This window comes from Tenrec ecaudatus, chromosome 16 (assembly GCF_050624435.1).
Source record: "Tenrec ecaudatus isolate mTenEca1 chromosome 16, mTenEca1.hap1, whole genome shotgun sequence".
Classification (NCBI taxonomy): Eukaryota; Metazoa; Chordata; class Mammalia; order Afrosoricida; family Tenrecidae; genus Tenrec; species Tenrec ecaudatus.
The window spans coordinates 6,342,103-6,368,337 of NC_134545.1; the positions used below are offsets into that span (position 1 = coordinate 6,342,103).

The 26,235-nt window shown below is 50.7% G+C and overlaps 1 protein-coding gene across 1 annotated transcript in view; it reads right to left on the reverse strand.

Moving 5' to 3' along the window:
* Positions 1-12,380: 12,380 nt before the first annotated feature.
* CFAP251 (cilia and flagella associated protein 251) overlaps positions 12,381-26,235 on the reverse strand; it is an 82,075-nt gene continuing 68,220 nt past the window's right edge. Inside the window, exons 20-22 of the mRNA XM_075534164.1 lie at positions 14,361-14,589; positions 14,097-14,198; positions 12,381-12,614 (exon numbers count right to left, since the gene is read on the reverse strand). Coding sequence (XP_075390279.1) covers positions 12,514-12,614; positions 14,097-14,198; positions 14,361-14,589 — 432 coding nt within the window. The 3' untranslated portion in view covers positions 12,381-12,513. The remainder of the gene's footprint in view (positions 12,615-14,096; positions 14,199-14,360; positions 14,590-26,235) is intronic.

Genomic DNA, 26,235 nt, shown 5'->3' on the forward strand with positions numbered 1-26,235 from the left:
GGGAGGCACATGACCTTGCCCACTGAACCCACAGCCTTTCCACAACGGCCTTTTCTTCCCACCTGCACGTCAGGGGTCCTCGCCAGAAGATGAAGGATATACAGGCTGGGGCTCTGCTGAACAACCACAATTTAACCTGAAGCCCCTGATGTCGCCCCAGGGGCCGGGAAACCCACCCACGGGGCGGGCTTTTGATGGCATTTCCTCCCTGGCCAGCTCTGTGGATGAGGAATGGGCCATGGTCAGACGCAGCCCAGGTGCCCCATCTGGGCAGGCGGCTCGGCCTTTTTCACTTGACCCACTCCTGCCCCCTGAGTGCTGGAGAAATAATCACAGCACCTCGCGAGCGAGAGAAACTAACCCAGCCATTCAGTTCCCAGGTAGGGAAACTGAGTCCTCCAAAGTACCACAAAGGTCAGAGCCAGAACCTCCAGCTTTGTAGATTCTCGTTCATCCTAATCCCAAGCAGTTCCTCCCTGACTCCCCACTCCAAGGTGGGGTAACTATTAAAAATATTAAATAAGAAAAAAGTGAAATAAAATGTTATCACCCTCGAAAACAAAAACTAATGGGGAAATGGACAGAGTGACTGCCTTCCCTCCCCCCACCCCCAATGTCATTTTACTTTTCTGAAATGCAAATTCCTAATGTGATAACATGAAGATAGTAAGAGCCCTTGGTTAATTCGGTGACCTAGGGGAATTGACCCAAACAGAAATCCACACACCAAAAAGTTACGGCACTTTTCCCAATAACCAAAGGAGGGAAATAGCCAAAGGGCCATCTGCAGACAACTGCATAAATACAATGTGATGCACAACACAGTGGAATGTTGGGTTGTCGGGTCAGCAGTTTGAAACCACCAGCTGCCCCTCCGGAGAAGATGAGGCTCTCTACTCCAGGAGTAAAGAGTTAGTCTCGGAAACCTAGAGGGACCGTCCTAGCCCGTTCTCTAGGGTTGCTATGAGTCGCAGTCAATTCCACGGCAGTGAGTTTAGAGAGAGAAAGGAAGTCCTGATGCACTGCAGCCTGCCTGAACACTGCACAGCGTGGCTGAAACGCTGCGGGTCCTGAGCCAGCCTCACCATGGCTGTTAGGTTTGCGCCTATGTTGCAGCTACTGTCTGTGTCAGTCCACCTCATTAAGGGGGTCTTCCTCTCTTTGGCCAAACACAGTAGGCTAAATGAAACCCACCAGCCGCAGGAGGGCAAGTATTATATGATCCCTCTGACATGAAGTAGGCAAATATGTAGAGATCACAGTTTATGAGTGTTACCGATGTGAGTGGGGGTGGGGGTCACTGCTTCAGAGATGAGGAAAGATCTGGAAACAGATAGTGCTGGTGGTTGTACAACATAAGGAACATAATGTCACTAAGCTTGTTTAAATTATGGACTTGGCAAATATGCGGTTATATATGTTTTCAACACCCTAGGAATCAGTTTTGAAATGAGGGGGTGCACTTACCTTGGAGGACCATTCTGAGGATCCTTTGCAAAATATGTCACAGCCACTCCTAAAACAATGTCTTGACTGGGTATACAGCCAGTCCTAAAACAATGTCTTGACTGGGTACACAGCCGGCCCTAAAACAATGTCTTGACTGGGTATACAGTCAGTCCTAAAACAGTGTCTTGACTGGGTATATAGCCAGGAGATACAGACTTTGGGCCATGCAGAACTTTAAAAATAGGTATGTTTTAAAATGCCAAACAGGTTAACAACTCAATTGGGGAATAAATAAATAAGACATGGCATAATCCACACAACAGGATATTATTTAGCCACAAAAGGAAAGATATACAGATGTATGTTCCAACATCCATCAGTGGGCTTTGAAGACATGATGCTAAGTGCAGGAAGCCAGACCCCAAAGGAAAAACACCATGATCTTTTTTATATGAACTACAAAAGCACATTCATGGTAGCCAGGAGCAGGGAAGAAGGGGGTGAGGAGGCTAAAGGGTGTGGGATTCCCTTCTAGGGTGATGAAAAAGTTCTAGAGCTAGATAGTGATGATGGCTGTACAATATTGTGGTTGGGCTTAATGCTACTGGATGGAAAACATTAAAATGCTAGAAACGGTCCATGCCATAGTATCTGTATAGACATACATGAGAAAACCCCAACTATCCATCCTACTTAGAAATAGTGGCACATCCGTCCACCCTGGGTCCCCAGTGTTCCTACCAACACCTCGAGCCCAGGGGCCCCTGTGCTTTTTGGGCGCTATTCTCCGGTTCACCAAGGTACTCCTGCAACCGTGTTCTTCATTCGTGTTACCAACCCCACAGGCAGCTGTTCAAGCCCACCAGCTGCTCATCAGGAGGCAGAGGGGGCTTTTTGCTCCAGTAAAGAGTTACAGTGTCAGAAACCAACAGGAGCAGTTCCACTCTGTCCTTTATGGTCACTGAGTCTGAATCCACTCAATGGCAAGGAGTTGAGGTACCAACCCAAGGTCAGTGGTTTAAACCCACTAAGGCTATCTGCTCCTACAAAGATTTATAGCTTTTGAAACTCTACATGGGGGTGTTCTGAGTTGGGGTGGACTTGATGGCAGTGGTGGGTGGGTCTGCCCCCTGAAGGTATTTGTGTTTCTTGGCCCGTGATTGTACCTTAAATCAGCGGTTCTCAACCTGTGGAGATTAAGGGGGTCACTACAACATGAGGAGCTGTATTAAAGGGTCGAGGCATTAGGAAGGTTGAGAACCACTGCCTTGAAGCTTTCTACAAACCTTCTTTACAAAGCTAGTTTGTTCTTTTTCATTGTTTCCTGAAGACCTTTCTAAGACTCCTGTGTTTCCTTTCACAGAGCACAGTTGTTTGAGTCTGGGTTTGACCCTCACATCTGAGGGTCTGCGTCTCCTGGTGTCACATTGCCTGCAGCATGTCTGCTTCTCGCTAGTCACACCGGACACTGGATTGTGAACATGGATTTGTGGGGATAGTGTGAGACCTAGGGTGGAGTTCACTTTCCTCCAGAGGTGATTGACATTTGCTTCTCCCAAGTTCTGGAGGGATGTGACGGCCCAGGACCACCTCAATTTGAGACCAATAATGGCCACCTTATAGGACAGGGCAGAACTGCCCCTGTGGGCTTCTGAGATGGTAATTATACAGGAGCAGAAAGCCTTGTCTTTCTTCCCATCTGAGACCAGGACGATGTCAACATAGGCGACAGGGTGTGTCGGGTCAGTTGGCTTATTATAGCCCCCCAGGTGGGGTCAGCGATGAACTACAGCTGGCTTGAAGGCTTGTGCTTCCTGTTCTGTGTCCTGTGACCTCGTGCCGATAGCGTGAAATCAGCCATGAAGAGAGCATTTACTCTATGGGAACTGGCAAATACTGTAAATCAGGATCCTCCTTCCCCTTCCCCACTCAGAGCTCCTGTTAAACATTTGTCAGCATACCACCTCTTTGGAGTCCAGGTTATTGTAGGCAGGGTCTTCCACCTCGTGTGGACCTTGGACTCTGACCCATCTCTTTCTTTCCGTGTGCGCGCGCTCACACCCAATACAAGCTCAAGTTCAAAGATGCTGGGATTGGCAAATACCGCGTGCTTCTTTGCTGTAGTCTCTATCAGGGCTCTTACTTCTGTCAGTTCCAGCCTATTAATTCCTTACACTCTTGTCAGCTCGTTGATCGTTTTTCTGATGATGTTTTCATACTTTTATTTTTCCTCTCCTAGCATCCTTTGTTGTTTGAGAATTAATCTAAATAAGGATTACCGGACACTGAAAATCAAGCTCTACACGAATGATAGTTACTATTAGACGTGTTGAACAAGTGATCCTACGTTATAGACATGGATTATTTCACGATGCTACTGATGGCAGAGTGGGTTAGGAGCTGGGCTGCTAACCACAAGGTCTGCAGTTCAAAACCCCCAGCTGCTCCTCAGGTGGAAGACGAGGCATTCTGCTCCTTTAAGAACTTACAGCCTTAAAAACCCACAGGAGCATTTCCACCTGTCCTAGAGGGTTGCTGACTCAGAATTATCTGGACAGCAGCAGTCTCCCCCCCCCCCCCCCCCCCCCCGCCCTTTTCTGAATTTGGGTCAAAGGCCAGAGCCACTCTGCTTCACCTGTGCAATGGGGTGGATAATGAAAATAATGCCTGCCTCACTGGGTTGTGATGGGGCAATATGAGGGGGATTCGTTTTCATTCCGTTTTACCACTAACTTTTTGAGTGCCCCCCCAAACACATCCACCCACACCCACACACACCCTATATTACAGCAATGCCAAGCACATGCATCCTAGGGCCCACACAGTTCCTTTGTTAAACAAATGCTCTCCCCCTACACAGGCACCCTGGTGACACGCTGGGTTAAGCGTTGTGTTGCTGACCACAAGCTCGGTATTTGAATTCACGGTTCTGTGGGAGAAACATGAGACAGTTCAATTCTATACAAACGACTGCCCTGGAACCTCTACGGGCAGTTCTACTCTGTCCTACGGGGTCACTATGCAGTGGAATCGCGCTGACGGCAACCGACAGGTTGTACATAAAACATGTCTACTATATGTAAGGGAAGCACCATGGTGGTGGCGTGTTAGGCTCTTGCTGCCAACTGAAAGGTCGGTGGTTCAAACCCATCCTAGAGCCCGAGGCTCAACTGCTCTGTCTTCTGGATCGCTAGGAGTGGGGATTGGCTCGATGGCAGTAAGCTGGTCTCTTGGGTGCCCAGCCCAACTCCAACGTTCCCATCCCTCGAGTGAGGCTTGTTCGCCGCTGTGGGTGGTGCTGGCTTCCTAGTCTGGCGCGTCTCCGCAGCCCTGCTCCTCATCCCCCATAGCAACTTGCACCAGCAGTGGTGAGCGGTGTGTGTTTGCATCAGCAGGTGAGGTGCTCTGGGGGTGGAGCGGCAGGTCATTAAGAAGGTCTAGCGGCCACGTCCCTGCTCCCGGCCGCCGAGGAGCCGCGGCCTGGGGGGGGAAAAAAAAAAAAAAAAAGAAGGTCTAGCAAAGGGGGGGGAGCGCAGCCCTGGTGACATGCTGGTTAAGCATTCAACAGGCAAATTGGAAGCCACCAGTGATTCCAGAGTGGACACTGAGGTCACTACTAGAGACTCCTTATGGACCCCAAGCTACTGCCATTCTGCTCATTCACCCTGAGGGGTAGTGGGGAGGCAACCAACAGGGCATGGAGGAAGGGTACTCTGTGCTGACTGGAGCTTCGCTGCATCCCAGGCTGGCTCTAGCATGCACCACTGACTCCCGTGGGCCTGGATGTAAATGTGATTCCGCAGGAAGGAGTCCCTGGGGGCCCTGAGGGTTCGATGCTGGACAGCTGGCTCGAAGGCTGGCGAGTCAAACACACTCAGAAGTGCCTTGGAAGGCCAGTTCCTCACGTGGTAGTGACCCCCAACCATAAAATTATTTTCGTTGCTACTTCATCACTGTCATTTTGCTACTGTGATGAATCGGGCGACCGCTGGGAAAGGGTCGTTCAACCCCCAGGGGGGTCACAACTCACAGGTTGAGAACCACTGCTCTGGAAGGTCGTGCCTTTGAAAACCCATTACAGGTCTCCGCACATAGAGGGTCGCCTTGAGCCCAATGGACTCGATGGCACATAACAAGAGGAAGGGCAGTCAGACCACTGAGGAAACGATGTGGCTGACGTAGTCTCTTAAGCAATGTTGAAATCCCTGAGAGGCTGGGCAAAGGGGAAAAGATGATGTCTTGAGGTCCAAGATGAACGGGGCAGATACCACCGCGAGCCTTCACCTTTGGGTCGTGTCAAGAACGACCCTCTCAAGTTCAGGGCCATGCAGCCGCTACTCGCTCAGTTTTCTCTAAACAGATGGATGATGGATGTAAAGGAATGAGCCTGGCCTGATCTTCCCCGTGGGGAACGTGGCCAACCTTCATCATTGCTGCTCTTTCACATATGAAAACATTTCTACTCAGATTCACGGGGGCAGATGAGTGGATTCTGAATCGATGAATTCTATACAGCCCACAGTGCCCAAGGAAGGCTGGAGCGCGACACGCCTGTGAGCCACCTTTTGGGCCCACAGTGTCCCTGGGGTTCAGCTCACAGGCCTTCCGTTTCCTGAGTGAGTCTGCTTTTCCTGGTTCTTTTCCTGGTTCTGGCGCTCACCAGCTACTGGGCTCGTCCTCATCGTCCAGGTCTCAGACCTGTCATTTTCAGTCACCCTTCTAAAACCCCTTCTTCCTCTTGCTCTGTCCTCCCACGGGAGGAGCCCTGGCCTGTTCCTTGGACGTGGGGTGCAATTTGCAATGCTAGGCAAAGCAGCACTCAGTTCAATACCAGCTCTTTAAAGACAAGGACCACGCCACCTTGTTCCACCAGAACTTCCAGCCCCCACCGGAGCTGGCCCACGGGAAGGGCCCCGCTGAGTTCATGGAAAGATCTATGAATGGGGTCGTTCTCTCGCTGAGGACAAGTGGAGGGGAAGTTGCTCTCAGCCTCCCGAGCGCTCTGAGAGGAGGACCAGCGCTCACCACAAGCCCTACACACCAGCCCCCAATTAAATGGTTAAAAAAAGTTACAGTTTCAAGGGCTCAAATGGAAAGTAAATGTTTAGAAAATGATGATGGCAACATATGTACAAATATGCTTGATACAATTGATGTATGGAATGTGATGAGAGCTGTAAGAGCCCCTAGTAAAATGACAGAGAGAGAGAGAGAGAGAGAGAGAGAGAGAGAGAGAGAGAGAGAGAGAGAGAGAGAGAGAGAGAGAGAGAGAGAGAGAGACTGAGACCCAAAGGGGGCGGCTTTAACAAACAGGAAGGCATTCTCTCTAAAAAAAGAAAAGAAAGTTATTCTCTCACAGCCTAGGAGGCTAGAAGGCCAAATTCAGGACGGCCACCCGAGGGGAAGCCTTTCTCTCTCTGTCAGCTCTGAGGGAAGGTCCTTGTCATCAGTCTCCCCGGACTAAGAGCTTCTCAGCAGGGACCCTAGGTCCAAACATGAGGTGCACTCTCAGCCCTTCTTCCTTGGTGGTAGTAGGTCCTCCCTCTGGAGGGAGCTGTGATCATCTGCTTATTTTCGCTCACAGCTCACAAGGATGGACTCAAAACACACCTGATCCTGTAGATTGTATCCTGCCTCATGAGCAGCACTGCCGCCCGGCCTACCTCATCCACAGCATAGAGGTCAAGGCTGACGACACACGGATCACAAAACTGGAGGAAGACTGCCAAATGCGGAGAATCGTGTTGACACGTATTTGGGGGGACACAATTCAATGTGCAAGGCTCTCCTTCAGTCACTGCCCCAGGAGTCCTGGTGGTGCAGTGAGTTGTACACCAGCTACTAAGGCGCCCAGGAGGATGACTGCCAGCAGGGCTTGGGTCACGGATGGAAAGGGCTTGGGGCAGTTCCACTCGGTCCCATAGGGTCAGTGTGCATGGGCAGTGGGTTACACCGTTGCCCTCCCTCCCCCATCGTCTCGTGGCAGGCAGACGCTGGGCCTGGTGAGACCAGCGTGTTATTTCAGCTTTAGGGCTTTGGTCCAGCGTTCCACCCGCTGCTCTGGGCTGCTCCTCTCGGATAGGTATCTGGACAGTCCATTGGGATGGCACTCCCCGGTTTGTTTGTTTAATGTGATTAAGAGATACACAACATTTACCATCTCAACATATTTCACGTGTACACGTCGGCGACTTTGATGACGTTCATCATGCTAAATGGCTCCCCTTACTCCCCACCTCCCTCTGCCGGTGGCCACATTGGTAACCTTGGATTTCTCTACTTTTGCCCGGTCTGGGGATGTCACAGCCCAGTGGGATCGCACAGCCTTTGTGTTTGCGTGGCCGACTCTCCCTCAGCACCGGGCTTTCAAGGCTCACCCAGACTCAGGTTATGGCATGCGTCGGGGCTTCGTTTCTCTTTATGGCTGGGTGCTATTCCCCGATAAGAAGAGGCCACGGGTCGTGGCTCCACCCTGGTGGTCAGTGTGAACAGTGCTGCCACACGCATTGGTGTGGGTGCCGGTTTTGTGGATTCCTTCCTGTTGAAGCTGACCAGGGTGGGGTGTGCGTGATGTGGGCAGGGTAGCGGCAACCTGTATCTCTGGATTTCAGCCACACTCCAAACAGCCGCATGCTGGGAAATGTCTGGGACGTTCCTTCAGAACATACTCAAAAGGCTAACACAGCAGGTGGCCTGGCACAGTGAGAGGGGCCCAGACACAGAGCTCTTGACAAAAGTCCCTTTGGTCTGGAGCACAGGAGAAGGCTCACAGTGACAAAGGACAGTGAGGGGGGACTTGGAAATGACTGGTCATCATGGTGGCTTCAGGAGAGCTTGCTCGAGGACTGGCAGGGGTGGTAGACTCGCTGAGGAAGTGGGACCATCTTTTCTTCTTTTCCAACAACATTCGGTTTCGTGCGGGTCATGGGTGAAGACGTACATGGCCGCCGAGGTTCCCTTTCAGCCGGAGCAACGCGAGTGGCCTGCTGGCCCCCGTCCTGCTCTTTGGGATGTGTGAACCCTCTCGGCACTTTCGCTCTGGGTGCTCAGTTCCTGGCAGCCTGCTCTTCCCGCCTCCTGACCTTTGCATCTGGTCACTGGCCGTCTGGTCTCGTAGAGGGTTTTGTGTGTGTGTGTGTGTGTGTGTGTGTGTGTGTGTGTGTGTGTGTGTGTGTTTTAAAGAAGGACGGTGACCTTGTTTAGTTTTTTGGTTTTTTTTAGCTCTTTTGTTGTTTTAAGACTACAAAGTGGCCTCGGGAGTTAGTTTCCACTCCAGGTTTGACAGTATCTCAGCGCAATCATTGACTAGAGCCCTCCAGGCTCAACCAGTCCAGTCAGTGTGTTCTTGCTTGCTTGATTGCTTGTTTGGGGCATTTGCAGTTCTGGTTCATGTGTTTCTCCTGGATTTTACTCCTGAGAGAAAGCCTTTTTGTTTTGAGATCATATTTACATCGACAGAAGAGCCATAAGGTAGTAGAGAGAGTCGGAGTCCAGCACCTCCGAATGTGGTCATCTGCCAATCAGGCCAGCTCCAGTGCATGAAGGCCTGATGGACAACAGAACACAGCACTGCGCTGCCCTCATGGTGGTTGGTAGGTCCCAGGCCACTTTGTGGCTCTGGTCCCCATTCATCTCACTGCCCACGCGTTCACGGACTTTGTCAGCTGAGATGTTCTTTCCCCAGATGTCAGCTGCGTACATAATCTTGGTACAGCGGTTATACAAACTCCAGGCACCAAACGTTCCCTGTTTTCCCACATGTCTGTCCCAGGGGTCCTCCCAGGATCCCCCGTTGCATTTGCTCATGGTGGCTCCCTCATCCCCTCGGGTCTAGCATAGTTTCTCAGCCATGACCTTGACTTTCAGAAGTGTTGTTATCTGTTCCAACTTATCACAAGCCCACAGACAAGAGAACACAGCACCGCCCAGGTCCTGCACCATCCTCACAACTGCTGATCTGTCTGACCCCACTGTGGCAGCCGCAGGGCCCTCCTCTTCTTACGCTGACCCCTCTGTTTTACTAAGTGTGATGTCTTTCTCCAGGGACTGATCTCTCCTGCTGACATGTCCCAAGGACGTGAGACAAAGTCCCAGTAACCTCGCTTCTAAGGGACATCCTGGCTGTACTTCTCCCGGGACAGGTTTGCTTGTTCTCCTGGCGGTCCATGGCCCTTTGCAGACGAGTTCGGCTCAGATAGTTCTTCCAAATTACTTTGATTGGTTGGGATGGGTTGCCACGGCCTGCGGCCTGGGGCCAGGGGCTGGAACACAACATCCATATTTTTGCGGCCTGCGCTCCAAGAACGCCTTTACATTGTTGAGCGGTTGGAAACAACCAGAGAGTGCGGTTTCACACACCACGCGAACAAGGTGAAATCCACATGCAATGTCCCTCTACAAAATGTGACCGGAACATGGCCAGGCACACGGGCTGATGTGCTTTCTTGGCTCTGCTGCAGCAGTCTTGAGGAGCGGTAACCAAGGCCAGAGGCTGGTCTCACCTGGCCCTTCGTCCGAGGGAGGACCTGCGGTTCACTATTAACCGGACACTAAGCCTGCTATTTCCAGAGCCTCGAAGCACTGATACTCCAAGCTCTCCCTCATTGCACCGGCCAACAAATGGACATGGAGGGCCCCAACTTGGGGGTGACTTCAAATTCTTCTTTCTCCAGTTCCGGTGACATTGTCAGCCCAGGCTAAGTCCCTCGGATCGGGAGAGGCATCTCCTGAATGGGCTCCCGGCTCTCCTGGTGGCTGCTGCCCTGGCTGAGGGGCTCCCTGGGTCAGAGTGGTCTTTCCTGTGTTCTCCCTTTCAGTCCTCACAGCCACGCTAGGAAGGGTCCTGGACAGCCACCCCCAAGGTCACACAGGTAGGTAGCTGAAGTGGCAAAGGCAGACAAGGTCAGGCCTGGCAGCTTTCAGGGCAGGCACCAGGCTTGGGAGGGGACAGAGTGGAGGAGGGCTGGGTTCTCTGAGAGAACACTCTCTTATTATCATGGTAATGTTTTTGCCTTGGGCCTTCTCCACTTCCCTTTCTCCGCCCCCAGCCTCCACCCCCCCCCCCCCCCCCCCCCCCGCTGCTGTGGAGACACCACTGGGGCTGACAGTGCACCTCCTTGGCTCTCCCCACTTGCCAAACAACATCAGAGACACTGCCCCACCCTCCAAACAAAAGCACCCATAGGTAGGGGGGCTCTGAAGGCTGTGTGTGGTTGGCTTGGCCTTCTTGGGTGAGTGTATAGAGGCAGGGCCCATGGTGATGTGCTCTGGAAGGTGACTCGGGACAGAAAGTGCATCCTCTGACAGCAGTCCCAGGCCCTGGCCAGCCATGGAGGGGCCAATCACTGGTCAGGGTTGCTAGAGACCGTTGTCCCAACTTGTGTCGCAGGGAAGGATGTCAGAATGAGCCGGACCTTGGGAAGAGGGCCCAGGTTGGTGTCCAGGCTGCGTCTTAATTCCCAGGCATTTTATGGAGAGACGGACGAGTCATTGGAGAATTTCCTATTCTCTAACTGTCTCCAAGATCCTTTTAACTGGCTTGATAATAGCACCCGTAAGCCCTAAGCAGCTGCAAAACTGATCTGCACAAACAAACAAACAGACAAACAAGCCTCTCCAGTCTTTTCAGTTTGTGTGTTGTTTTGTTTTGTTGCTGCTGGAGACGAGCTGCAAACAGCGTTGCAGGGCCCAGGATACACCCTGACAGGCCTGTGCAGCCCGGCGGGGCCGCCCGGTCCGGCCACGGTGACACAGACCGCTTCAGAGGATGTGGTTCTGTTTCCAGCTCCAGGGTGTTCCAGGTGGCCTGTAGGCCGTGGGAGCGCTGTGTGGGCGCATGCATGCGTGTGAGTGCGCGTACACGAGAGTGTGGCAGGTGAGGTCCTTGCCCTCCATCTCTCAACCACCTCTCTGTTCCTCCGCATCAGCAATGCCCCTCCGCTGGGAGCTGCTGGGGGAAGGGCCTGACGTGGGTGGGCGGGTATGTCAGGATGAGTCTGAGTGCTGAATACCGTTTGGTGGATTTGTCCGAGTGGGACCTTCATGACTCCAAACCCAGACAGTAACATCCATCTGTTAGACAAAACCGTGCTGCAGACTTCTGTGGAATGCCTCCGGAAGCTCCTCCCCCAGAGGCCCTGGTGGCGCAGTGGTGCAGAGCTCTGCTGCCAATGGAAAGGTCAGCTGTTCGAACTCAGCTGTGCTCCTCGGAGAAAAGACCTGGCGATTTGCTCCCGTCAATCTGGCAGCAGCGGAGACCCTGGGGGGGAGGGGCAATTCTCTGGTGTCCTGCAGGTCACTGCAACTCCGAATGGGCTCTGAAGACATGGGGTTTTTTGTTCTGTCTTAATGGCCCCAGAGTGGAGAGCTCAGAGTCTGTAAGCCAGGCAGAGTAGGTGGGCACATGGGTGTGGTGCCGGGGATGGGCACAGATGGGGCTGTGGTTTCTGGCTGGGGTGGAGTGAAGTTCGGGCCAGTGTTTACTTTCTGCCTCTCCTTGACAGTGGCTATCGGGTGAAGCATGGTCAGCAGCACTCTTCCTAAGGCTGCACACAGTTGCTCAGGGGGGTTGCTAATAAGAAGCCACAACTGGGGGCTTTGTACCCCGGGGCCCCTCCCCTGCTAACAAATGGCAGTGGGGACTCAACGTTTGCCCACCTCAGGATTAGCCTCTGGAGCCACTCCCAGGGGAGGGAAGGGACCAACTGACCATCACTCTCCAGGGCCCCAATTTCCCCAAGTTGCTGGCTGAGCCTGTCCCCAGAGACCAGGTGACTCAGGTGTCCTGCGCCAGGAGCATCACCCCTCAGGCTGGGCCCTGTAGACAAACCACAGCATGCAGCACCACTAATGGCAGTGGCTGGTTCTCCCTGCCTCCACCGGCTTTTCTGTGTCAGAAACGGTGGAATGTCCCACTCTATGAATTCCATGGCTTACTGTTTTAATGCCAACGCTAAAGATGGTAGAGTGGGGGGAAGAAAAGATTGGGGAAGGGAAAGGAAGGGGTACACATAGAGTCCTTTGTGCTACAAACATTCCTCACCCCTCACTGACCATATGGCTTTGTCAGGAAGCGTCTTCCGAAATGGTCAGGCCAAGAATGTCAGTTGCGAATATTTCTGCTGTGATTTCGTCCGGGAGTTCTTCTTCAAGGGAGAGCTCTGCACCTAGCCAAGCAAGACAGGAAAGCCAAATGTCTTCATGTGAGTGCGCTTTGGAAAACCCAGGGAGGGAACAGGAAAGGAGCTTTGAGCTCAGGTTGGGTTTGGTTCCTTAAAAGCCCTGGGGTGGACACCAGTAAAACCCCTCCTTGACTGAATCCGGCCTGTTCGCCACAGCTTTGCAAACGGTCAGGGAACATCTGAAGTTGAGTTGCTGGTGGCCATTGCGCCGGCCTCTGACTTCCCGTGACCCGGTGCACAAGGGAACAAAATGCTGCCTGGCCCTATCAGATGCAATCGGCTATGGCTCTCATTACTTCTGGAAGTCCTTCACCAGGCCTTTCTTTCGAGTCTCTGTCTGAAAGCTCTGTTAAAACCCAGTCTGCACCACAGTAGCCCCCAAGACGCCACAGAGATGTGGGTGGTGGCTTTGTATGAGGGACCTTGGCGGAGAATTGAACCTGGGTCTCCCACGTGGAAGGTGAGAATTCCAACACTGCCCTCAGAAGCCGAAACAACACAGGACTTGGTTGTACTGCTCAGTGGCATTTGAGAACAAAAAAATAAATACACAACAATTTTTATTGTTGCTACATTCTGAGGCCTGAAGGACACAAAGGAATGGGGATGAGGAAGCCTGAACCAGCTACAGGTTGGAAATGACCCATTCAGCAGGTCATCCCAGTCAGCAGGCGCTCGTGGAGCTTTGTGTGGACGTGGGAGAGGGGAGGCCATCTGTGGGTGCTAGGGATCTCTGCACCTCGCTGTTTAGCAAGTGCCCCCTGGCTGAGCAGTGGGAAGTTCCCATTAAAGGCCCTAAATCGTGCCCCATGTCCGGTGGGCAGAAAGGAGCCCAGGTGGCACAGTGGATTACACATTGGCCTGCTCACCACAAGGTCAGTGATTCAAACCCCACCAGTAGCTCCTCCAGGAAAAGACAAAAGAGGCTGCTCCCATAAAGACTGATCTTTTCAGAAGGCCCAACGGGGTAGCTCGATCCTGATCCATAGGGTGGAGAGGAGTCCAGTCTCACTCAACTCCATGGTGCGGGTGCTGGGGGCTTTAGTGGACTAAGGAAGACCCCGGGGTGGGGAAGAATGCCCAGGCTCCATTCAGAAGGGAGACAAAGATCTGTAAAATCTCCCAAGGGAAGGAGGGGCGGGGGGGGGGGCGGAGGGGGGGGCGCGGTGTGAGTCTCCCAAGTTCGGATGTTAAGCGAGCGCAGCCCACCACGATGTCCTCTCTGCGATGGATAGGCGCCCACCCTTAGTGGAAAGTGAAGGGCAGGGGTGTGGACAGAAGGGACAAGCAAGGCCAGAAGCAACAAAGGCACCCAGCACGCCGTGTCACTCTGCAGGTGGGGTTCCGCAGGTGGGCGGGATCACGGGCAGAGGCTGGCGCCCATCACCAGAAAGCTATGCACCCAGTCCATGAGAAACCTGTGAGTCAGGGCGGCATGACATGCCCGGGCACAGCCGGTCACCGTACCTCCGAGGGCAGACGCCGCAGGCTCGGATTTCCAGCCCTCCGGGGTCAGGCCGAACAGCGTGGCGAAGCCTTCCAGCATCTCCTCCTTCGTCATGTGCTCACCTGCGCGCCGGGGAGGAGAAGGGGCCGCTAGCCTCGATGGCACCCTGGGTTAGGAACCAGGCTGCCCACCGCCCAGGAGGGGTTCAAAGCCACCGGCTGAGCAGAGGGCCAAAGGAGAGGCTGTTTGCCCCCTGGGGCAGGGTCGCGCGGGGCGGCACTGACCTTTAGTCTGCAGCAGCCTCAGGAAGTCCTCCCGCCGGATGGCCTTCTTCCCCTGGGCGTTGGTGTAGCCCAGGACGTCGAAGCTCTGCTGGATGCCGCTCAGCGTGTTCCCGAAGGGCGGCCGGTGGTTGATGTAGACTTTGAGGAAGTCTGGCAAGTTGATCTTCTCCACTAGCTTCCCAGTGTCCACGTACTCCCCAAACTTGATCTCGTTGAACATGTTATCGATCTGGGGGAGAGGTCCAAAGGACAAAATGAAAAAGGTCACGCGGGAGAAATCTGAGAAAATGAGGCGGTTCGGCCATGTGACCCGTTTGTCGGCGCTCAGATGGCGTGAGAGTGCCGGTGTCACTTTCCCACCTCTCACCTGCTGGCCTCGGCGCCTCTCACCTGCCTCGCTGAAAGCAAACACTTTTATGCTTCCCTGGGCACCGTCAGGAAGTGACAAGACAACCCACCAAAGGTGAGACCGCATCTGCAGACCATTTGTCTAATAAGGGAGTTGGCGTCGGGATATATCAAAGAACTCACTCGTGCAACGGGCAAATAATGGGGCCGAAAAGGGGCAAAGGATGGCTACACTCTTCTTTCAAGCATCCATACAGATGGCCAGTAAGCACAGGAAAGTATGATCCACAGCAGCGGCTAGCAGATCAGTTTCTACACCACAAAAAGGCACCCCTCATGCCCTCAAGTCTGCCTATCCTTAACAAGGGTTGCCCAGGATCTGGGAAATTAGAACCTTCCTACATTGCTGGTGCCCAGAACCACAACCATTGAGTCCACCCTAACTCATAGTGATCCGTGGAGCGGGTCCCATCAATGTTCATCAAAGCACATCTCGAATGACAGAGTGGATTGGGTACATCTGCTGCACAAGCCGTCTTTAAAAGTGTTGAAAAGTGAGCACATTCCAACTTTGAGGACTGACGGATGCCTGACCCAAGCCATGGTGTTTACTTCAATGCCCTCTTTAAGTATGTGAAATTTGGATAATCAATGAGGAAGACCGAAGAAGAATCGATTCATTTGAATTACTCTGCTGGCAAAAGAGTATTGGATGGCCAGAAGACCAAATGAATCCAGAATGTTCCTTGCAGGCAAGGATGGCGAGCCTTCATCTCCATACTTAGGACATGCGGGCTGGAGAGACCCGTCCCTGGAGAAGGACATCAGGCTTGGTAAGCGAGAGGGGCGGCATAAAAAGAGGGAGTTCCTGGACAAGCTAGATGGACACGGTGGCTGTCAACATGACCTCGGACATCACAGGCACTGTGGGGATGGTGCAGGGCAGGGCGGTGTTGTGTGCTGTCGTACAAATGGGTCAGAACTGGCCTGATGGCACCTCTCAACAACATGCCCTTGCAATCCATAGGATTAGGTTGTATATTGAGTCCGTTTCTTTAAAGATTTAAGAAATTAAACAATCGAGCGGAAAGAAGAGGGTCCTAGTACCACTGAGGAAGAAGGAATAGGGAAGTACATCCTTTGTACATCCATAGTACATCCATAGTACATCCTTTGGATCCCTTCGGATCCAGGGTCCCTGTGCTGGGAACCTCCTAAATTCTGGAGGAGAATGCTGCCAAGCACATGGAGATCTCCAAGAGCGCCGGGTCCACAGATGTTGAGACATAGACCTCCCCCCGGAGCTGGCCCTGAATTCTGACTTCTCGCCACCTAAGCTGTGAGAGAGCACAGGTTGAGATAAATCAGAGCCGACTGGATGGCATCTAATAACAAATAGTGAAACATTAACTTCTGTTGGTTAAAGCTATCTACTTGTGATGTTTCTGCTATAGCAGTATCAGACACAGCAACATGCTGGGAAGAGGGGAAATATAAATACAAACACAAAAAGACATTCCTCACTGCCACGAGTCAGTGTCTGCGCAGTATTTCTGCACCAAGCACACTGGAGTCGGCTGCAATTCAGAAACCTGAATTATGCCTGGCGAACGCTAGGAAGGCATCATTTATTTTAGCATCTATATTTTCAAGCCCTGAATATGTCTCCCAATAAATTGTGGGGTTTGGAATGCTAACAAAGAGAGAGAATAAGAGCCATAGAAAAGTGAGAAATAATTTGCCCCCCCCCCCGCCATCCTAGAACAGGAATTCTATTTTGGTCTGTGCAAATGAATCAGAAAGTGAATCTAGATTGGTGCCATCTTTACCAGCAGATAACCAATTCCAGCGCTGCTGCAGTAGCCATCAGGGTGGACTTGGGCACTCAAGTGACTGTGAGGGTGGGGCAGGACAAGGCAGTTTTTGGTTCTATTGTACATCAGGTCACCATGAGCTGGAGCTGATTCAACGGCAGTTGTCTGTCTGTCTGCCTCCTCCCCTTCCTTCCTTCCTTCCTTCCTTCCTTCCTTCCTTCCTTCCTTCCTTCCTTTCCTTCCTTCCTTCCTCTGTCTCACCATCTCACCCTATGTAGAACAAAACTTTAAGGAGCACCAGTTTGAGGCAAAGCATCAGTCTGTCCAGGCACCAACACGTCTTGGTTTGGTCCCGAGTGTCAAGAAGGCCATGCAAATCTCTTGCAATTCAGCCATCCAGCTGCGACTGCGGTCAAAGTCCTGGTTAATCTTCTTCCCTTTTTTCCCAATGCAGAAATTAGTACTGTCATGAATTGAATGAAATCCCTTCCCAAATATGTGCCAACTTGGCCCGGGCTGTGATTCTCTGGCTTGGCAGTTATGTGCTAATGCAAAATGGAGGCTATGTCATGATTGCCCTGGATGTGCTCTGATGTGATGAGCCTATCAGTTGTAAAAGGATTAAGGGTGGGATGCAATTAATCCCATCACAGGCCTGGTCAGATGTATCCAATGTGTGGGAGATAAAACACGATAGGTCAGGAGGTAAAAAGAGAGAGGTCTCCAACAAGAACCCACCATCCACCAGTCCTGCTCCACACTCTCAATCCTCTTGGTGAGGCTAATTTTGCCCCATGAGAACAACCTATGTCTTTTCAAAGATTTCCATGAGAAAACTTTATATAGAGAGCACATTTTCTATACGATTATGTTAAATATAATGATTAAATCAGCATTATATTAAAGTAAAATAATTATATTAAACAAAAGAGAGAGAGAAGTCAGCAGAAAGAGAGAGACCTACTAACACAGAGAAAGAAGAGCCAGGAGCAAGGCAGCTCCTTTGGACACGGGGCCCTTGTGCTGGGAACCTTCTAAACCTGGGAGATACCCCAGGAGTGAGCCCTCCCCTAGAGCTGTCATCCTGAATTCCGTCTTCAACCCTCCTGCCCTGTGAGAGAGTATGCTTGTGTATTTCGGCTATAGCAACATTAGGGAACCCGGAGTGTTACCATATGCACATACATTAGTGTACCTTTACGCCCCCTTCCACTGTCGCATAGTAATTACCCAGGATTTCCAACGAAGCGGCATATTCTGAAGGCAACTTTCAATTTGAAGGCAACAGCTAAGTCTTCTGACAAACACCTGTAAATGGTGCTACCTACATACTTAGCTGTAAATGGTAACACTGCCCGAACAGTCAAGAAATAAGCTACAGCAAATAGGACAGGGGGCGGCAGGGCGGGGAGAGAAACCAGAGATAACACGCAAGTTAGAACCTGGTGAAAAATGGGACCACTGTGTCCACAACTTGCCGAGTCCGTGCTAAATGTTGCTGTGTACACAGCCACCCAAAAGGGAAAAAAATGTATTAAGAATGTTATACAATTCTAAATAAAGCATTTACTGAGCTTGTACCATAGTATGTATGACTGCATGTTAATGTTTCACTAAACCACTACCCAATAGTTTCACGTATTGTAATACCATTTTAATAGTGCGTATTAGTCTATACCTACACTCAGTTTTACTCTGAGCCAATAGAGACCATAGCGTGATCATAGTGTGATCTTTGAGGACAGACCTACGTTCACTGGCCTTTGGGGAGTTCCTTAACATTCCTTACCGTCAGTTTCCCCATCTGGAAAAGGGCAAGAAGCATACACTTAGGTCATTGGGGTAAAATACTTCGAACAAAACTTTCCATTTTAGTCATTGAAATCAGTGTGTGTGTGTGTGTGTGTGTGTGTGTGTGTGAGAGAGAGAGAGACGTGCAACACTGTATAGAGTAGACCATCACTTACAGTCAACACCTCAGACCTATTTGTTTCCTTTCATTCATGGTGATTCCTGAAGTACTATTACTTACCCCACTTCCTGCCTGTGCGTGGTGTTCTCATGCCTCTTTCCCGCCTAACCCATCTGAACTTTGCCCTTGGGGAAAGGCTGCCCTTTTCATTTCAAATGGTTGACAATATTCAAAGGAGTGCATGCCTCCCTGGCATTATATCACTCCCCTTTTACAGACCTGTGAGTTGTCTGACTGAAACGTGAGCCATGGGGGGCGAGTTCAATTCCAGGTCTGCAGGGTGACAAAAGGCCATAGCTTTACGGGTTCCTCCAATCTCCAGCTGACCAGTAAGCCCGGTCTATTTTATGATCTTGAGTTTTGTTGCACATTTTTTTCCCCACTCTCTCCAAGACTCCCTAATGTGATCGATCCTTTCAGAACGGTCGGTAGTGGTAGCTGGGCACCATCTAGTTCTTCAGGGTCATGGAGACTTCTGAGAGTGGGACCCATTACTTCAGCACACTCAGTGTTTGCATGCATCTTTGATTTTCATCACGCTCTTTTTGAATGAGGGGAGAACAATAGTTGACCTCAGCTGACCACTCAATTTCTGTAATTTTTTAGTATACAATTCAGTGGTGTCCATTAAATCCACAACCAAAATAATTTGGGAAAGGCTGTCAAGAATGGTGGCATGACTTTAAAAAGAGTGGGACCGCTATCAGAGTTATGTGTGCAGAAATGAGTGAAGTGGTTTATGTTTTGTTGTCTGTATTTTCATCAAATATATATAAGTATATGTATTTCACAATGCTGTGCAGCCAACCCCACTATCAATTTCCACGCTACAAACTGAGACCCTGTACCCATTAAACAGTAACTTCCCATTCCTGCCTCTTCCCAGATCCTGGTGGCCTCTGATCTGTTGTCTGTCTTTATTATTTTGCCTGTTCTAGATATTTCATGCCAGTGGACTCAGGCCACATTTGTCCTTTTGTGCCTGACGTCTTTCACTCGGCATCATGTCTTCAACGCTCACCCATGCTGGACAGCATGTGCGTAAACGTCATTCTTCTGTACGGCTGCATAGTATTCCCTTATAGGGGGAGGCCACATCTGCTTTATTCATTTATCTGGTGAAGGGCATTTGGGTTGATGCCATCTTTTGGCTGCTACAAATACTGCTGCATTGAACATGGGTATCCAAGTCTCTGTTTTGAGTTACTGCTTTCAATTCTTTTGGGACACTTGACAATTTTGAAGCTTATTATGACAGTGTATGTCAAGTAAGAACCTATATATAATAAGCACTCAACCAGCAGTAACTATTTTTGTGGCTTTTACCATTTCTATACTCTTGCTAATTATATATATAACATATAGAATATGTATATCCCAACAAGTGGGCCAATTGGTAGCATCACGGACACAGAGAAAGGATGATGATGGATTTCATCTTGCTTGGATCCACAATCAATGCTCATGGAAGCAGCAATCGAGATGTCAAAGTAAGGGGAAGGGAAAGCTGGTGGCACTGATGATTGTATAACCCCACCCGATGGATTGAACAACCGAATTGTATGTGAATGGATATATTAGAATGTGTAAGACATGCCAATACAACTATTATTTTTAAAAGAAAAGAAAACAAAAAGATGTCAAAGGTGTGTGGCATTGGGTCAATCTACAGCACTCTTTAAATGTTGAAAGCACAACTGTTACCTTGAGGGCTAAAGGGGCCAAACCCAAGCCAAGATATGTTCAATTGCCTCAAATGCATGTGAAAATTGGACATGGGAGAAGGAAGCCAGGATCAGAGTCAATGCACTTGAATTATAAGGCTGGTGAAGAATAGTGGAAGTACCCTGGATTTCCAAACAGAACAGATAGGTCTAGAAAGAAGTACACACCAGAACGTGCCTCAGAGGCACAGATGGCAAGACTTAGTCTCATATGCTTTGAACATGTCATCAGGAGAGACCAGTCCCTGGGGGAAAAAAGCCGTCATGCTTAGTAAAGTGGACGGTGGTGAAAAAGAGGAAGACCCTGGACTCAAAGGAGCGATGTGGTGGCTGCAACTGCGTGCTTCAACGTGATAATGACCGAGGATGGCGCAGGACTGGCCATTCTGTTGCACACTGGGTCGCTGTGAATGGAAACTGTATTAGCACTTAAATTCTGAGCACCCTGGTGTGCAAAAGGCTATGGAAGGCAGGGACAGAGTCCCCTCATAGATTGAGCCTCCATTGAATGCTGCCTGATCGTTAACAAAGGTTGCAGATCATCTTGCCCTTGGGCAGAATGCCTTGGGGCATGGATTGCCTCTCCCCAGCTCCGGATTGCCCAGAGAGGGTCTGTCTCTCTTTCAGGGGCTTGCCTAGGTGTGCCCTTGAAAGAGGTCACCATAACTAGAAATACTCCAGGGGGTCATGAGTCATGCCCTCTGTCTTGCCCTGACTGCCTTAGGAGGAAGGCCCTGGACCAATCTTGTAAACCCTTCTATCTAATGATGTACGAGTCCCATTCCTGGTCCCACCCCTGCTTCTGTAGTCCCACTTGTAACTGAGACATACCGATCTGCCACCAATCATGCTTTTGTGCCAGTTTCCTCACTGCCTGCGGCCCCCTCGGCCCCCGATATGCACACTATTTATCTTGAGGCTCAATTGGGAACCCTCAACGCCATTTAACCTCCAGTTGGAGGTCTCCTTCATCCGGATGACATGTCTGTGTCTTTGTCTCTTTTAAGACATAATAAGTTCTCTCTTTGAATTACATTTGAGATGGGGATCTCTTTTGTATCCGAAAACTGAACTGATTCCATAGCCCCCAGCAACCAACACCACTAACATAATAAACCAACTGCCACTGACTCAATTCCGACTCAGAAGGACCCTGCAGAAGGCTGGACGGCTTCAAAGGAGCAGTCGCCTCATCTTGCTCCCAAAGAGCAGCTGGTAGTTTTGAACTGCTGACCTTGTAGTTAGCAGCCCAGCGAGTAACCCACTAATGCCACCAGAGTTCCTTTAAATGTAAAGGTACACTTACATCATTGTAACATAGCTCATCCATATGACATTTGCCTCACTTGGAAGCAGGAGGGGGACAGCAGAGAATGACAAATGAAGAGGAAGTGAGGCGGATGCCTGCTTCTCTCGCACAGACCTGTCTGAGGTGAGTCACTTCCTCAGCTGCTTCCCTGAGGACTGCCGGGAGTGCTGGTGGCAGCGTTAAGGCAGCCCGGCCGTCCCCTCGCCCTCTTCTGCAGCTGGTTTTCCCAGCACTGCGGCCGTGAGAAGGATGGGCAGTGAGCAGATTGCTGTATGTGCCTCAGGGAGTTCTGCAGGGTCTTCCACTGGGATTCTGGCTTTTACCTGTCTGGGGAGCCTCCAAAATTCTGCAGCCCAGGCACTCCTCCCAGAGATCCAGATTGCATTGGTTTGGGGGGGGGACTGCTGGGGAGGTCTGGGCATTTATACTTTTCAGAGGTCCCTGAGTGCCTAGAATGCGCTCCAGGCCAAACCAAAACCAAATGCGCTGCTCAAGAGTCCATTCAGACTCGTCGTGACCCTGTAGGGCAGAGCAGCACTGGCCCCGTGGGTTTCTGAGGCTGCTGTCAATCTTGACGGGAGCAGAAAGCCTCATCTTTCTCCTACGGAGTGGCTGGTGGTTTCAAACTGCAGATCTGAGGGCTGGCAGCCCAACTCGTAATGCTGGACACCACGGGTGGCTCTCAAGCCCCTACCACACACTAAAACCACCAGGAAGGTCAAGGAGGAAGAGCCGTCACCCCAGGTCCATGGCAGCACTGTTCACGAGAGCAAGATGACAGAAACAAGGTAGGTGGCCATCTGCGGAAGAAGGGAGAGAGAGACTCGGGTAACCACGCATCGCTAAAGAATGACAACACTGGGAACCACCGCAGGGCACCGACGGGTTTTCAGGACACGATGTGGCATGAAGTCAGCCTACCGCAAAAGGACAAACATTGCCTGCGACTACTACTCTAAAGAGAAAACCACGACAGTGGGGTTTCATACTGAGAGAAACACGTTCTGGGTTGGCAGGGGTGGGAGGGGAGGGGAAGCCACAGGCTAGAAGGTAGAGGCTTTGAGTTGGGTGAAGGGGAAGACGGTAGTCTACAAGAGGGGAGGCCAAGCTATTGGGAGGCTTGACATGTTGTTTAAGTTGCTGGATACACAGATGGTGACTTGAAATGTAAACCCCGCCAAATTCACAATTTAAAATTATTTTTGGTTTTTAGAAAAATCACTGCCATATGACCTGACCCCACCGCGTCCCCAGGTTTCTGATGGAGTCTGGGCTGAAGGTCAGCAATCTGCATTTCTAACCTGTCTTCGGATCATGCTCCTGGCCCAGGGACCACACCCCACTCTGAGCCCAGAGGGACTCACACAGAGGTGGAACCTGGGCCAAGAAGCCATGGTCTGGTCACTGGCAGTAGGCACCCCTGGTGGTGACTGTGGGACAAGCTCGCGATCACCGTCACATCTATGCCCTGGGAAGCTGCACCAGGCACTGCCATGACGGTTTCCCACAACCGAGTACATGGCTGCAGTATTATAGGGGCTCAGAGGGGTGTTCACTGAATGAAAGATGAATGAATTAATTAAACAAACAATGGGGGACGTGTAAGGTTGTCGAAGAATTTTCTTTACAACTCACAGAAAGTTCAGTAAAGTGATTTTTTTTTAGAGCAATCACCGCCCTAGTTAATATTCATCAATTTTCTTCTGTTTACTGAACATCTGAGGATCTGGATGGGTGACATCTGACCGTGAAGAAAATGAAAATCCTCCTGAGAGGCCAGTGCTCAAAACAGGATCATGACAAAGGCAGAAGAAACTGGAGCTGCCAAAGCATTCCTTTGTTTTTTTTAAAGAATTGTTTTATTGGGGGCTCTTACAACTCTTGTTAGAATCCATACATCAATTGTATCTGACATATTCATACATATATTCCATCATTCTTTTCTAGACATTTACTTTCCATTGAGTCCTTGGGATCAGCTCCTCTTTTTTCCCTCCTTCCTCCCCCCTCCACCCCTCGTGGCCCCTTGATAGACTGTAGGTTGTTAATTATTTTCAAATCTCACACCAACCGCTATCCCCCTTCCCCTCTGGTTTCTTCCTTCTACCCTTTTGGTATCTCTATTCCCATTCCTGTGCCTGGGTTCCATGTGTTGTGAGTTTATCTCTTGTCTATACCTATGTACATGCTCCTGTCTAGTCTAGATTGGGAAGCGGCACTGAGGTCATGATAGTGGGGGTGAGGAGGCCTCACGAGATCAGAGGTATATTGCGTGACCCATTAGTGCTCTACTGCACCCTGATTTACTCAACCCCTCCCTGCGACCCCTCTGTGGAGGAATGCTCCCTTGTCCATAAATAGGCTTTGGGTCCCCGTTCCAACCCCCCCCCCATTCTCACCACTGCATTTTGTTTGAATGGAACGTGCATACAGACCCCATCATGGCGCACCAAACCAGGAGGGCAACGCAACATGCGGAGGAATCCATGAAAAGACTGGACTACAGGGCCCGCCCCAACCAGAACCAGCCTGACCCCCACCCTGGACGTGTGTGCCGCAGAGAGCGACACTAGACCTTCTGGCGGGGGAAAGGAACCGACCTACCAAAGCCAGACGGAAGCAAACCAAGAAGGAAAAAGAGAAAGGCAGTCGGCCTAGACTCCATATGGGCACACCGAGCCCAGAGGACGAGGTCCCTGCACGGAGCTGCTGGGGCACAGAGAGGATGGTGGGACTGCCAGCAACTCAAGACATGGTGCCCCCTTATTGGAGCATACGGAGACAGAGGACAATAATGGGGACCCACTGCAGGGAGACAGTGTGGGAATAGAGCATAACAGACCAGCAATTGGAGTAAAGCTGAGCCACAGAGCCCCTGAGGAGCCCCAAGAAGCAAAACGGAAGCCATTGAGCAATGGTACTGTTGAAGAATGTTGACGGCACCCTGTGCTGCCGGAAGAACGAGCACATCCACCGTACAAAAAATACAACCAAAATGCTCCTGAGAAGCGAAGATGGAAGCTCGCTGGCTCCCTTGCTTTGAACCTGTCACTAGGGAAGCGCACTCCCTAAGAAAGGTCAGCACGTCTGGTAAAAGTGAGGGACATCAAAAAGAAGGGGAACCCTCTATGCGAGGGGCTGCCACAGTGGGGACAAAATGGACCTGAGGGTCTGCTAAAACCTAAGGCGCCATGACGGCAGCCGGCTCAAGGGCAACCAGCAGCTCTGAGCTGACCTCGAGCAGCCTTGCAGCCCCCACTCTCTACCTCAGGGGGAGCCTCGGCGAGCTCAGAATTATGCTCTAGAATTAAGTTTTATAATCTTTCTATCCAGTGGAACAAAGCCTGCCAGAAATAAGCACATCCTCTTCCTCACTTTTTTTAAATTAAATAATGAGGGTTCCGGTCTAAGTTGATACTCACTTGTGTTTCATTGACTAACAGGACAGTGGGACCCTCCATCCCCTCCCCAGCCCCATCTCTGTCTACGCTCATACAACTCTCAGAATGTTCTGGACAAAAGGGGAGATATGGCATTTTTCTTTTTAGTTTTTATTTTATTGGGGGCCCTTACAGCTATCACAATCCATACACATATCCATTGTGTCAGACACATTTGTACATGTCATCATCTTTCCCCAAACATTTTCTTTCTACTTGAGCCCTTGGTATCAATTCATTTTTCCCCTTCCTCCCCCATTCTCCCTCCCCCATGTCCCCTTGATAATTTATAATTTTTTTTCATGTCTTACACCAACCGCTGTTTCCTCTCACCCACTTTTCTGCTGTCCATCCCCCTGGGATGGGGCCATAGATTGATTATTGTGATTGGTTCCCCCTTACTCCCCCTCCCTTCCCTTACTCTCCGAGTATCGCTGCTCCCCTTATTGGTCCTGAGGGGTTTATCTGTTCTGAATTCCCTATGTTGCGAGCTCTTATCTGTACCAGTATACATGTTCTGGTCTAGCCAGATTTGTAAGATAGAATTGGGGTCATGATAGTGGAGTGTAGCATTTAAGAACTAGAGGAAAGCTGTGTGTTTCATCGGTGCTACACTACACCCTGACTGGCTCATCTCTTCCTTATGGCCCTCCCATTGGGGGTGTTCAATAGGCTACTGATGGGCTTGGGTCTCTACTCTGCCCCACCCCCATTCCCATTGATATGAATTTTTGTTTGTTTGCTAGTTTAGGGTCTTTGATGCCTGATAGCTGATTCCATCGATACCTCCTGATCACATGGGCTGGTGTGCTTCTTCCATGTGGACTTTGTTGCTTCTCAGCTAGATGGCCTCTTGTTTATCAACAAACCTTTAAGACCCCAGATGATAAATCTTTTGATAACTGGACACCATCAACTTTCTTTACCACATCTGGTTATGCACCCACTTGTCTTCAGCGATGTCAGGGAAGTGAACATCACAGAGTGCCGTGTTAATAGAACAAATTGTTCTTGCGTTGAGGGAGGACTTGAGTGGAGGCCCAATGTCAAGATGGCATTTGTCAAAGCTCCTTCACCTGACCCTATGATTGCTCTGGGGAAACCTTACCAGTGTGTGGACGCTGACTGGAGGATGAAGGGTTGGGGAAGTCTTGTGCTGGGCAGCTGCATAGTATGGCCACATCCAGAACCTGGCGGGCCCCGCTGCTATTGACATGACACTCCATGGGGGCACAACAGCTAACCCCAAAGCTGTTAGTTCAAACCCA